The 14,434-nt window shown below is 42.9% G+C and overlaps 2 protein-coding genes across 3 annotated transcripts in view; one reads left to right on the top strand and one right to left on the bottom strand.

Moving 5' to 3' along the window:
- Positions 1-3,302, top strand: part of RpL4 (ribosomal protein L4) — a 29,101-nt gene extending 25,799 nt beyond the window's left edge. The window contains exon 8 of the mRNA XM_037423560.2: positions 3,070-3,302. Within this exon, the coding sequence (XP_037279457.2) occupies positions 3,070-3,255 (186 nt within the window). The 3' untranslated portion in view covers positions 3,256-3,302. The remainder of the gene's footprint in view (positions 1-3,069) is intronic.
- A 3,457-nt stretch (positions 3,303-6,759) lies between these two features.
- LOC142813831 (schlafen-like protein 2) lies at positions 6,760-13,650 on the bottom strand. 2 transcript variants are annotated; one of them, XM_075891767.1, is made up of 7 exons: positions 13,443-13,650; positions 12,127-12,226; positions 10,385-10,512; positions 9,871-9,967; positions 8,623-8,784; positions 7,013-7,074; positions 6,760-6,938 (listed from the first exon to the last, which is right to left on the bottom strand). In XM_075891767.1, the coding sequence occupies exons 1-7, from the start codon at positions 13,646-13,648 to the stop codon at positions 6,926-6,928; spliced, it is 768 nt and encodes a 255-aa protein (XP_075747882.1). In that variant the 5' UTR covers positions 13,649-13,650; the 3' UTR covers positions 6,760-6,925. The 2 variants fall into 2 exon arrangements, with proteins under 2 accessions (XP_075747882.1, XP_075747881.1); XM_075891766.1 differs by lacking the exons at positions 6,760-6,938; positions 7,013-7,074 and having other exon boundaries at positions 8,408-8,784.
- Positions 13,651-14,434: the final 784 nt, after the last annotated feature.

Below are 14,434 nucleotides of genomic sequence, written 5' to 3'. Positions count from 1 at the left end.
TATCTCTGCAGCTAGGGCAGGTACAACAATAATTATTTTTGCAATGGAAACCTGTATGTGTGTAGAATTCAAATATGGGAGTAGAATTTAGAGAATAAGCCTTTTTAATAATTTACTCATCAACATTGTAATAAATTCCAACTCTTTTGCAAATTGATAGATTATTTTGCTGTAAAATAACCAAAAAAGGCCTAAAAACAAAAAAAACTCTTCCATACTTTCACTCTATAGTCATTAGTTTATGTTGGCATATCTTAAATATCACTTTTAATTACTTTTTTTCTATGGCGGCCTTAAACAATAGGGAGTGAACTTTATCTCAGGAACAAGGTGGGTTGCAGGGAAACTAATTAAGTACTTGAAATCAGCAGAAAAAACTGCACAATTTCGTGCAGTTTGATCAGGAGCAATGAAGAAATAAACAAAAAAAATGTCTAAGACCAGTCTGCCCCCTTAGTGTGCTGCGAGGTACTTTGAGAGCATCAGCAAGGACTGACTTTTTTTCACCTCTTTCAAAACGCCGAATAATCTCTAGTTTTGTCGCATACGTCAAGTAAGTCCGTTTATTCCCGTTTTGTGCCATGGTGACAGTGTACAACACCGCCTAGCGCCACAAAAGCGTGCAAATGAAAAAAACACCACACACACCCAACAACAAAGCAACCGCTAGCCCGGAATGGTGGCATGTGAACTGACGCGTCCATGCCGTCGATCGTCAAGGCCACTCTATTCTACCGACGCATCAGATTTTAGAAAGCGGCCCTATCTGTATGCTTAGAGAGTGAACCTTGCCAATCTCTGAAGCTCTTAAAAAAAATTTGCCGTGTATGCAGCTACACTGCTTAAGGCGCTGCAGGCGCATCGGATGTAAATGCGGGTCGGCCTAACTGCCGCTGTGGTGCGGAGAAACCGAACGTGCGCTCCCGAAGCGCTTGTATTCTGGTACGGGAAATTCGGTATATCCATTGCGCGCTCGAATTAGTTCGCTAGGAAATGCCAAAGTACGTGTAATTCTTTATACTTTGTCAGTAGTTCGACATAGTCAATAATTTGTTATATTCATGTTCGTTATATCAAGGTTTGACTGTGTAGGAATTGAGGCTAGCACGCTGCCTTTGCGCGGGCTTTGCCGCCTTTTCTGCCGTTCTCATTACCCGACATGACTTCCCTTCTCCGCTGTCTGCTGCGTTGGGAGAGCGAGGAATGACGTTTAACCCCTCTCACCCGGTAGCAAATGTCGACTGTGACGCCCTCGCGCATAGTATCCCGCGAGGTTTTGCGCGCGTGCGGGAGTCAGTCTGATATTATTCGGGACGGGTTACGGTGAGCACGCATTCCCTTTTCCAGCCGTCGACTCCCGTTTGGCGCTCGTCGAATTTTGCTGACGGCGCCTGGCGCCCGAGGTGAATGCTCACCTTTTGTTGTCCCTTTGCGTACGCTGGGCCGGAGGGCGGTACAATGTCCTAGTGTGTGGCCAAGCTACGCCGACCAGTCTTCCTCCGAAGCCAATACGAGCGCTTTTGCCCTCGCTCGAGCAGCTGGGCCTTGGTCCCAGTGTCTCCGTGAATTACCTTTACCACGGAGGCGTGCTCATGGCACCCTGTGTAGTACTTTTCGCCCGTGGCGTGGATAAGCCCATTCGCTTTCCTGCTGCGCCTTTGCAACGAGCTGTACTGCGTTTTGGTGTAGCCACAGAAAATTTAGTGTTGCGACCTTGAGCAGGATGGTGTTCTCACCACGGCGATGGTTAACGCGAGCCCTGCGGCTTGCTAAGGCCGAACCCACGCTGGTGGCTGTACTCCTTCGGGATACGTGTCACTACATCTGTAGCATTTTTTTTTTTTTTTTGCACTTGGAGTTCAATTAGGTGCTGATATTTACAGAATAGGTCGTTCATGTGACATACAACCCATAAAATGTGGTTTTTAAAAAACAACTTTTTCGCGATTTTTTTGTTTTAAATGGCCGCAACCCTCCCCTCCCCCAAATGATCTTCGTTTCAATTGCCTCAAACTCGTGAACGGCTTGTCCGATCGCAGCCGTGTTGGTATTGTGCACGAAAAGTGAAGTCATGAGTCCTCAAAGTTCAAAACTCGAGCAGATGATGATGAGGAACGTTCTCTTTCGCATTTCACTTGCCTGCTGAGGTCAAAGACCACTTCTAATCACAGCGTGTCTCATACAAGCATACCGGCAATGTCATCTCATGGTGGCCTTCACACAATACCTAGCTACCGCTCTCTTTAAACCACGTGCGTCAGGTAGCAGACGCTCCTACAGTCACACTGTGTTAGATACACACACAGGCTTTGGGTGAGGTCACTTTTCGGCTTGCATAGAAAACGAGATATATGGAAACACTGGTGTCTGCTGCATGTCTCATTTTTTGGCTCGCTAAAAATGTGGCATGCTTTTTCACCTTTAGTTGCTGCGGTAACCTAGCCTCGTTTGCAGACTGTCATGTTCGTTGTTTCAAACATGCATCATTTAGAAACAGGAATGCTTCCTTTCTTAGACAGTATAAAAAACATTTTTGCTGTTTTCTAGTGTTCACGACCTAGCTACCACATCAATATTGCATGCTGCTTGTTGCGTCCAACCAATCAAATGCGAACTGTCTTTGTTGTCACATCACATGACATGACTTCCCATAAAAAAAATAGCTGATTTGTGTCGCCGTGGTTCGAAACCAAGGTTGTTTTTTCCTATGAATTAAAATTATAAGTGTCGATTTCGGTGTTACTATTTGCACTATGGCATCTTCATGTTCCACGGCATTAGAAGAACTGACCAAAATTTGTGCTCAAATTGTGTCGCAGGGCCCATCAAAGATGTTTACGGAACCCATTTTGAGAACCCGTGGGCTAAAACAGTGTTGCGGAAGCTCTTATGACCGTCATGGGCAAGCTGTTGCTCTCCAATATTTTATAGGCGATTGTTTTTTTTTTTTTTTCAATTTTCTAACAACAGTCTCTAGTTAAGAGATTTTTTTACTCTAGCACAGTTGAAGTCGTCTTATTAAGTCTTCAACAGAGTCCGAGTGTGATGATGTCTTTTGAATGCTTCCAGGTGAAGCTGGATGAGAGCAAGCTGAAGCCTTGGCAGCTCTCTCTGAAGCAGTCATTTGAGGCTCGCCGTGCAGCTGCGATCAAAAAGAGGGGTGGCAAGGCCAAGGACCCTGCTTCGAAGAAGCCCGCAAAGAAGGCCAAGGTTGGAGGCAAAATTTCGGCCAAGACAGCAGCGGCCAAGAAGTGAATCGCTCTGTTTCACATAAAATAAAAAGGACGTTCCTTGTGCCTTTTTTTCTTGAGCTGTTCCTTTGTGGTGGTTTTGAACTGACAGTTCTGCGACCTTGAAAACTTAGCTGCATGTCCACACCTCTGCAATAACTCAGCTTTGCTGGCTGTTTTGTTTGAAAAGTTAAACACGCTAGTATGGCCATTTGTGGCTGCATCTAGTTGAATTATAAAGGCATTAAAAAAAATCTGCTAAACCCACAGCGGGTACAGATGTCAGTTGTATAGATATCTGCAGTGCTCTGGCTTGGCAGTTCTTGTAGGCAATCGGTGTTTTGGAAAAAGCAAACTTTCCTACACGTGTCTAAAAATTTTAGTGATAAATTCTACTGCTCTGCCAAAATACTTGCTTTTTTTTTCTGCTTGAACTGTTGACCGATAGGTAAGTAAACTGTTGGGTGACGGTGGTTATTTTATTAAATATGTGTTCAGCAGCATCAAATACCTACATATTGTGGCTGACGATCAAGTATGTATTCCGTCTCACACAATATGCATGAATAAAAGGTGAGCAAAGTTAGTATTACAATAACTGCTCTGAAAGTGAGAGAAGGAGCATTGACAGTTCAAAGGGAAAGATCGGCAACAATTTAGAAGTGCTTCTAAGCGTATGGAAGTAATTGCTTATATTTCTCAGCAGTCTAAATTGTAGAGTTTCCTAATATACACTAGAGGGAACTCTGGCACTAGTGTCTACGGGAGCTGCAACGCACGGTGCCTCAGCGAACATGGGAACAATAGGGTAGTACACAGATTTGTCTAATCTTCGTACTTCTGGCTTTGTGTGTGTTCGTGTGGCTTGGAGCTGTTTTCTCACGAAACAAAAATCCACAAACGTTAAGCAGTTGCGCTAGTGAGATTCGCCGCCTGCAAGTACGAAGACTAGGCAAATCTGTGTACTACCCATAATTCCCATGGTCGCTGAACGATTGCAGCGCCAGAATTCCGTTAGTTATTTTAAGGAAACTATGGTCTAAGAGAGCAAGTGCCAGCTGTTTGCGGCATAAGTATATAGAAAAAGTCAAAGAACACAGCCATTAATGAAGGAAGGGGCAAACAATAAATGAATTATGTATCAAACAAACGATCCAGTTGGCGGGCTTAGCAAGGTTGCCTAATTGTGCAAGTGCAAGATTGGGATCGCCATAAAATTTGTGTGAAGTACTGCACAGAACATGAATGCATGCGGACAGAACACTGTGGTAGTGCGATGTGTTGTGTTTCCTCTACTTTTTCATGCACTCGTTAGACAATCAAATCGAGTAATCTGCGCCTTGCTTCGCCAGTTTTCTATATTCAACTAGACGTAGATGCTCATTTGTCGCAACGATGCTTGAAACAGGACATCACTAATGCTGCTTGCTGTGCGATTTGCTTCGTAATATTTGGATGGGGAAATCGACGAAAGACGCAAGACTGTAAAAGAGAACAAGCGCTGGACTTCAAACACAATGCTTATTGCGGAAGAGGGGGCCCCCCATGGTGTGCGGCTGCACTTCACATGGGCTCCTGCTTTCCATGCTAGTTTTCGTGGTTCAACGCTCTGCTAGTCCTAGGTTTTTGAACTGACCAATCCACCGAGTCACAAGGAAAGGACACACACCTTCCACTAAATAGAGTGTGATCATCTACACCAAACTCTTTCCGTGCCGACTACTGTGCGACCTCAAGCGGGTGATGGCTAGTTGCACGCATTTCTTGTTGTACATGAAAAAGGCAGCTTCGCTGCAGTGGTGGTAAGTGGGATGGCAAAGCTATACCACCCCTTCCTTCTCGAATTCCATTTTTTTCACACAATGCTACTTAATTATGCAGTTTAATGCCGTCCTATTGTTCTGTCTTACCTAAAGTCTAATGGTGGTTTCACTTAAATTCCCGTTTTTAGAGGTGCGGCTGGTGTAACATATGCAGCATCTTTATAGCTATTTAACAGCCAATTACTCCTACAATAAAACTCGGTCACAAAATGATTTTGCTATTACTTTCGCCTACTTATGCACTGCAATGAACAATTAACAGCGCTCACTCAACGTTTAGAATGTGTTATTATTTAAAAGCATTGCAAACAGGAGTTTGGCCTCGTTCAGCCGTTTAGTTCTGTATATAACTGCTCCCAAGCTCAAGCACTGCATCTTTCACAATGAGCTAGGAATATCAGAGGCAAGAGGCACAAGAAACTGCAGTGCCTAGGTTTACCTGTTCATTTCTTACCCAGCACTCCATATAATTAAAAAATTATTTTCCTTATGCTGTGTGGAAAGTATACATCTGATAAATGTTTTCAGTGGCAATATAGTTCTGTGTACCAAAACGGATGCAAGAAACACAAAAAAGCAGTGCGTACACACCAAACATTCATTTCACACCTGTGATCTCGTTTTGATGCACAACTCTTTAGTTCTTTAAGATGTTCATGAACACGTTCCAAGTGAACTCTTTCTTTGGCGACAATGACCGACAACCCCAAGGTGATCTTTGCGTTCAGGGGCAAGAGAAAGTCGGGGGAAGGACTGCGTAACGGAGATTCTGAGGAAAAGGTGAGTTCGCAGCACAGCAGGAATCTCAAGGTGATGGAAAAAACACAATACGTTAGTATTTAGTAATAATGTCTACCTTAATAGGCAGAAGCATTGAAGTTCCAGCTAAAATCAACGATACAATATAGAAACCTCACCTTGTTGATTTTGTGGAGAGGATCTGAATAATCTAGACTGTTGGATAAGTAGAGTTGTGAGGTTTAATAAGTGGTTACACTTGTAAACACACCAAATTCCTTTTTCTTTAAATCACAATATCTGTGGTTTACAAAATAATCCTAAATAATGTGCATTCACTATATAAGGGGTGTAAATTTGCAGGTCTCTTGTTGGTTTACAAGTGAATGGTCCTTTCAAAGCAAACCAAGATATACATCTCACATTACACAACATCGCACAAGAGGTAAAAATGTCTAATGTGAAAAATAAGATATGCCAAATTTATGTTAAATGCATAGTGCGTTATAATTTGATATGCATTTTGGGAAAATTCCAAACTTCATGAGGAAAACTGTAATTTGCAAGCTACTTCCATCATCGCAACACAAAATTGTGCAAGTTAGCAATGTAGCAAAAGACTCCTGGAAGCATGAAGAAGTGGTGTTATTTTCCTTTTTTTTTTTCCCATGTGAACAGCATAGGTTTCGAAAATCTATAATATGCTTAGGAACCTTAGACTAGAATTTCACAATTTAAAGAGTACTATTGACTAGGCCAGACCAGCTTGTGGTGACAGTGGTCACACTCTGTGGTATACTGTTGCTTATTGGTTTCAATAAACATACACTTATATTCTTATACTTCAGTCAAAATGTTACGGAGCTACTTCTTAATATGAATACTTTAATGAGTCTGAGGTCACCGGGTCAGACTGGTGCCAAGGAACATATACAATGGAACTCAACATAAAAATGCGAAGCACAATATTCGATGCCTCAGAAAGCAATGTGCTCATGTATATTTGATTGAAATACTGCTGGAAATCTTCCTCAAGGCCTTTCTCTTCACACGTGGGGCATGTCAAGCTCTACTGGCAATGCAACGTACTACCTAATGCTATGCGGTGCTCGTCAAAGTTTCCTCTAGGGGCTTTTAAATGTCTGTCCTGAAATATGCGTCAGCAGCAAATTAGTATATAAACAAAAGCAAGCAGCATTTTCGACAAGCAATAAAACTTACTTGGAGCAGTAGTAATTTTTAACTTCTTGATGGGTCATGTCGATAACATCTTGCAAAGTACACTAATACACCAAAAAAAAAAAACGGGGGGGACACCACTTCAGAAACTGATAACGGAAACAAATCGAAGCATGCAATTTCAGCACTGTAAAGGCAAATGTCACTAGATGTAATTTATTACATGGGGCAAATTTTTTGACTGTTCTTTGTAAATTATGTTTACTCTTTTTCGTCTCGCTAAATATAGTTATTGCCAGTTCTGGTGTAAGATTCAATGCTCCGCCGCAGTGGTCTAGTTAAGTTACTCGGCTGCTGACCAACAGGTAACGGGATCAAATGCCAGCTGCATCGGCTGCGTTTTCTATGGAGGTGAAAATGCTGTAGGCTCATGTGCTCAGATTTGAGTGCAGGTTAAAGAACCCCAGGTGGTCTAAATCTCCGCAGCCCTCTATTACGGCATCTCTCATAATCATATGGCCGTTTTGGGACATTAAACAGTACATATCAATCAATGAAACATAAGATGCACGCCGCAGTTCATTTTACAGGATTTTAAATTAATCAAAAATAAAGACTGACCTCCTGTGAAGCTGCTTAATTCACTGCGATGCGAACATGTATTCAAAACAAGCCACTATGAACAGAAATCTGGCAAAAGTTTCTATTCACAACAAAGCCTAACCACTTCACGTGCATTCAGAGCTAAATAATGACACACTGTGACATTTCTTCCATTTTCCATGCACTTGACCACTATATATAATGAAGGCCCAGGTCTTCATCAAGTTATGAACACAGGCCTAGGATAGCATGCAATGGTGGAGACAGCATATTTTAGTCTGTGGTATCCAAATTAAGGCCTTCGTGATGTCATAATACACTGGTTTGCTTTGTTCCCGTAATTAGTATCAGATGCTGTGGGCAAGTGCAAAAGCCAGAAGAAATGTCGACAGCACTCGTTAAGTATTATTATTTTATCGATTAGCAACATCATCATGCTTGGTATACTTCTGGATGAGATCAGCAAATGTTATTGCAATGTGTTATATGTCACAATGATGGTAATGCTGACAGGTCTGCATTTCTTAGTCAAGCTCTGTATTATATTGAATTGTGCATAACGCAGGTAGTACAACTGATACAATATTGAAACTATTTGTTAATACTTCATTGACGTAGAATGAGGAAAAGGTTGTACTGGTAACAATGACAATTCCTTGCATCGTGGACGTTTAAACTCCTCCTTTTACTGTGCCGAAAACCACCACACAAAACATGTTAAGCAGCATTTATAATAAGCAACGTTATCTACTAGTTCTCAAAAAAGGAACATATTGTGCAAGGGCATTGAAGTTTGACAATGATGCACAAATATATTAGAATACATAGGGCAAGAGCAAGAACAGCACCCATCTTTGTTCTTGCCTTGTGTATGTGCGTTCGTTAAGTGCCATGTATTCTAATGAACTGTATCAATGAGCATGCCTCGACATCCTCCCAAGTGAATAAATCTAGTAGTCTCAAATAAACCTCAGAGCAAGCAACTTAAAACCGTTAGCACTCCGAGTGAGTTCAAGCCGCCAGATGTGAAGGCATAGATGTGAAATTACCCGAATGTTGCTGCCCTGACGGCGCAAAAAGCAGATATCCTCTTCGTTGTCAAACATGGGGTGGATGCCCATCTTGCTTTTATTGAACACACTGTTTCTCGGGTCAGAACTGTCCCATGCAGATAGCCTAATCTCCACAACATACCGCATCACGGATCTGCCCTGGTTTATGCAGGACAAAAAAATCAATGAATGCAAGAAATATAGCGAATCGAACAGTATACACGTATGCTAGGCCACAAACCAATACATAACATTCAGACTGGAAAAACAGCACTATAAAAAACTTACTAGCAGTATAACATTAATGCAATGGCTAAAATACAGAAAAATACAATTTTAAGTGCAGCAGCCAACATAAAGCAGATGTTTTCACTTGCATAAACATTGATAAGTAACTATTGTTATAGCATTAAAGATTAGACGACATGCCACCGTAATGAGGACAGCTTTGTTTTTAATTTTATGCTGTGGTCATTTAAATCTCTCTTGAATATAAACAAAATATATAACATGCAATATATCTAAAGAAAATATTGTCAGGGTCATTCTGGTGAGACATTTACGTGTTGCATTTAAAAACACATGAACACTTTTCTTAAAAATTAAACCTGTTTGTATTGCCATGCACATAGGCTTTGCTCAGGACTTAGCTCAGTGGGGTGAGGTGCTTATTCACCTGGAGGCCTCGCTTGACTCGCCCCATTTCATAGAATGTAAATATTTAATTTTAACCACAAATCTCCACAAGTTTGAGTGTCCTTCACCAAGCTGTCACCCTCAACCTAAAAGATAGTTGTTAGGCTCTGAACATGCTTGTACACAATAATTCATTTTTCATCTATAATGCATTAAGAGGTCAAGGATGTGCTTCGAATTGCACTGTATTTTATCTGCTGGTAGTGCTTATGATCACAAAGCTAAAAGAAATGAAGTCACATAGGCATGGCAGGGTTGTTTGCATCAAACACTGATTAGTCCTTTTACAGTAAAGGCAATGTCAACCATGAAAGCTCCCACTACACTTGATCCAGCATACTCTCCATGTTTAACAGTGTTTGGACGGCCAGTATAATGATTTCTTAGGGAATAATTGAAATACTGTATTACATTTAATTTCAATTGTTCTCGTAGTAACCAGCATTAAATAATAAAATGCGCAATCATGTGCACTTTCTCATAGAAGCCACTACGAAAGGCAGAATAAGCAAAAAATGTGCACAGGGTAGCAATATGGCTGGGGCTTACAACACTCAGCTGAGCAGTAGCTTCATCGTCACACCAGCATGGCGTCGAACACTGCAATTTGTGTGGCCTGAACCTCTCCTTGCTGTTCATTTCACGTCTGCAAAAACAAGAGCGCATGTTTGTCTCAGTGCAACAGGTTAATGGGTAGGCAAAAAAAAACAAACAAAATATGGCATTACACATCTTCACATTATCTTGGATATTGTGCTGCACTACTCGGGATCGGGCGCCAAGCAAGACAACATGCGAAGAAAGAAACTTGCTTAGATTTGAAGTTACAAATAGAGCTAAACAAGAAATAACTCACTATTGCCATAAGTGGAAGACAAACAAGTGTGGTCACACTTACAGTATATTTTGCAGTGACTACCACTTAAGATTCCTGACTAGCACCCAACAAAGAACGAGTAGAGACCCTTTTCAACTGCCAAGCACTTTCACTGCCTATCAAATAATGTAAAAAGAGAAAAAAAGAATGTCTTACATATGACAAAACATAAATTGAGCATCGCACCTTTCGTTTGTTGGCAATGGCAAACCCTCAGAGATGACTGGAACGAACCGCAGCTCGTACATGTGTTTTGGGACAGCTGGCTTGTACCGCTGCATCAAGGTTTCAAGACTCAATGCCAAGTGGTCTTTCTGGAAAAAAAAAAAGAATGGGGAACATCACGTCAGAGACGCCTGTTTTTCCCTCTAGAAGCATGCATAAAATGTTTACAGTGCACTTTACAATCCCTTGGTACATGGCCAGTAAAACTTAGTGATGCCTCAAGTGGCCTCACAAAACAGAGTTCCTTTACATAAGCATAGATACGCAGCAATGTACACAGCAATGGCCTCACATGTAGAGACAGTTTATTCACTGTGGTATTTTTACAGTTGCAACAATTTTTGAGAGAGAGAGAGAGAAGAAACTTTATTGAATTGTCCCTGCTGGGGTGAAAGGTGGTAGGGGGCTGGGAGACTGGCCCCTCTGTAACCCCTTCCTCAGGCAGCGGCCAGGCCTTGAATCCTGGCAGCGTCTTCGGCCAGCCGAACAACTTTCGAAATAGAAGGCACAAAGGAGACGATGGACAAAAACGGGGACACACACAGGGTGCCATCACTTACAGCAGAATTTATTCCAAGAAAAAACTGTTGCTATTCCTGTGGACAGTGTTGTCACAATTCATAGCTGGACAGTCACATTGAGATATTGCAAATCTTTCTGCAATAAAGACACGAAGGCCACATGCAACAATCTCTTTTTTGCCTCAATTATAATCTGTTCTACTTGTCTCAACTCATGGCAATCATAAAGCTTTTGCAAAGATCTAGTACACACTTGCAATCTCTACAATGTCTCCGCAAACACACTCACAAGAGAAAAGACATGAACACGCAGGCGCTGTGTAGCTGAAACAATATTTAAAAAATTAATCATGAAGCCGCCAAGTGGACTGAAAGCCAACTAGTGTAAACAAAAAAAGAGAGCCGTGTTACCATATGTTCATAGTGTGCCCCATAACTTGAAGATTGCTAAGTTAGCAGATGAAGGTGACCATCTCTGCAGCTTTGAAATTGTCTAAACTTCGCGAAATGTCAAACTCTTGCCTTCAAAAAGCAACAGCCTGTATCATAAACCACGAAAGTAAATATACCGAACGCCAGATTGGTGTGGTCTACGATATTCCTCTGTCCAAGCACGTAGGCCAAACTGAACAATGCTTAACGGCAGGCTCATACAGGATTGTAACAATGTTAGAAATGGCAGAGAGGATCACCTTGCAACACATTGGACAGATTGAAAGTGTGTACCGGTTTTTTGCACACGATCCGTGATTGCCAAGAGCCGTGACAAGTGGAACAAATTAATAACTGAGACAAAAAGATAATTAAAGCCGGGAATCATTGCGCTAGTGTGGCCTTCGTACTTTTATCTCAGAAAGAGTTGCAATATCTCAATGTGACTGCGCAGCAATGTAATGTGACAGTCTGCATAACTATCTTTCATTTTTCTTGGAATAAACATTGTTACAAGTGGGGCTCTCAGTGTGTCTCCTTTTCGTCCGTCGTCTTCTTTGCACCTTCTATTTCGTATCATGCAGTACCAACACGCCGAGTTGTTCACTATCACATTTGAACAAGCTCATACAGTTATATTGCCTCTAGAACGACAAAGCAGTAAACGGGTAGTGCAGAGCCCTGCTGCAAGCTTTGCAATCTCGCAAAAGCAATAATTAATAGGCTATATACAGTCCTTCACTGACTCACTTGGTATTCTGTGAGATGGAGACCGTTGACATCACCATTGTCAAGGATTCCCAGAAAAATAGTCCCACCTCTCCCAGTGTTCAAGAAGGCACAGATGGTTCTGCGGGATGTCAATTAAACACAGTGACATAGAGTTAATATGAATCAGTTGCAGTCAAATTCCTTACAAACATAAATCGCATAAGAATCAATAAAGTCAACTTTATATGGTAAGTGTGAATTTCAACAATTTTAACAGTTGGCCATGTGCACATGTAGGTATTTTACCAGCTGATTTGTTGAGCTCGAACCTTATGCTAATTAAGCTATAGTGAGCCACAATACTACAATACACTCAAGATATTGAATTCCCTAGCTGGAATTTTCCTGAACAGGTGAAAATTTTAACGAAAAATTCACTGAAGTAGACATTACAAATTCCCGCACTTCCGCATTCAACACACGCACTAACAAACCACACCAAGTGATTGTGCGCTACAACCGAGAGCAGCGGGAACGTTACCACTTTGTAACTACATTCGGAAGCTTTAGAATAACGTTTGCAGGCGCTGCGGGCGTCATATGAGCTTTAGAATAGCGTTTGCCCTCCTGCAAACCGCAACGCACAATCGCAGCGACACCGTAGCCTCGAAACCAGCGTTTGGGGGCCGCACACACCACCCGATATTTCGGGTTTTCTGTGGGTGGGCCGTGAACGGCGGCTCGCGTTACGACGCATGCGCAGTGGCAGCAACCGCACCGCAACGACTCGCGGAACGCTATACTAAAACTCGCTATTAGGGAGTTTTCGAATAGTGCACAGTGACCCTTCGCGGTGCGGCCGCTGCCACTGCACATCCGTCGTAACGCGAGTCGGCATTCACGGACCACACGCAGAAAACCCGAAATTGCGTGCAGCGATAACAGCCCGCATGTGGCTGGCAAGCGCTGGTTTCAAGGCTACGGCGTCACTGCGACCGTGCGTTGCGGTTGTCAGCAGGGCAAACGCTATTCTAAAACTCATATGGCACCCGCTACGCCCGCAGCGCTTGCAAACGGTATTCTAAAACTGCCTTATCATTGGCGTCCCCTACATAGCATAACTGATGCACATTTGCCATTGTAAATGCGTAATAATAATAAGCTTACGTTTCTTTTGAAACGTAAGCTGAAATTGAGGTATTCTTTTTTAAACGTAAGATGAAATTGAGGTATTCTTTCTCTGAACATTCTCTGCAATAAGTCACGATACCGAGCTAGTAAGCGCGGCGTTGCGCGTCGCCCTCACGGAATACGTGTGTCGGCAAGTCATTCAAATTAAATGACTAATGTATTACCTTGAGATGGTCTGGCGAGAGTTCTGGTCCTTGCAAGCCGGCGACAGCTCTTCGATGGAGATGTCCTTGTGTGCCTTGAATTCAATGCGTTGATCTTCCTCCATCCGAACGTGTACGCCGAACTTGTAGAAATCTCGCTTACAAACGCCGGTAGCGTCCGCACGTTCCTCGACATTCTTCCCACCATCCTGCATCGTAACTTCCATCTGGCGCAGGGGCGGCGCCAGGGGGGGGGCAAGGGTGGGCTGGAGCCCCCCCAAAATTCTCGCCTGCCCCGCCTATGCCCACCCAAGTGCCCGGAAGCATATATTGAAAACCTAGTAGGAGCAGAGCTAGCTTGCCCCCCCGGAGGAACTCACTTTTCGTGGTTGCCCCCCCAGTAAAAACATCCTGGCGCCGCCCCTGATCTGGCGCATTGTGCAGGTGTGCCGAGCCGCTTGGCACAAGCTGTGGGGTTTCAATAAACCAGAGTTCTACACAAAGAAAGCTTTGAATTCCCGGGTGCCGGTACTGATCACAAGCGCACGGCAATGTGCTTCCAAACGTGAGCCGCGACCGCGCTTCCCTACCCTCTGCTTTTGCCCTCCCTCTCGATGATGATGATGATTAAAGGCCTCTCCTTTGAGTCGGGGTGACGGCATGCGCCATCTAGCCTACCTTAATAGTTCGAGTTTAAATTCTGTCCCTCAACTCGGATGTCTTTTTAATTTTGCCCAGCCGCTACTCTTGGCTGGGATGTTATTTTATCGACTTCTCTGCTTTTCCTCCACCAATACTCCAGCCGCTGCTTAGTAATACCTACTGCTGACCAGTTAATGCTTCCATCAACCGCGAAGCCCAGCGCCTCAGGAAGTGTGACCTTCCCCCCATTTCTATCCGGCTGAATCTTTTGACATTCCATGACTATGTGGTCGATTGTGTCTTTATTTATGCCACATCCAACACATGTCTCATCCTGTGACGAATATTTGCTCCTGTAAGTTAGAGTTCTC

Source organism: Rhipicephalus microplus, chromosome 4, assembly GCF_043290135.1.
Source record: "Rhipicephalus microplus isolate Deutch F79 chromosome 4, USDA_Rmic, whole genome shotgun sequence".
NCBI classification, from domain to species: domain Eukaryota; kingdom Metazoa; phylum Arthropoda; class Arachnida; order Ixodida; family Ixodidae; genus Rhipicephalus; species Rhipicephalus microplus.
Note: the sequence above shows the minus strand (reverse complement) of the source record. Positions and strands in the feature narration are given on the sequence as shown.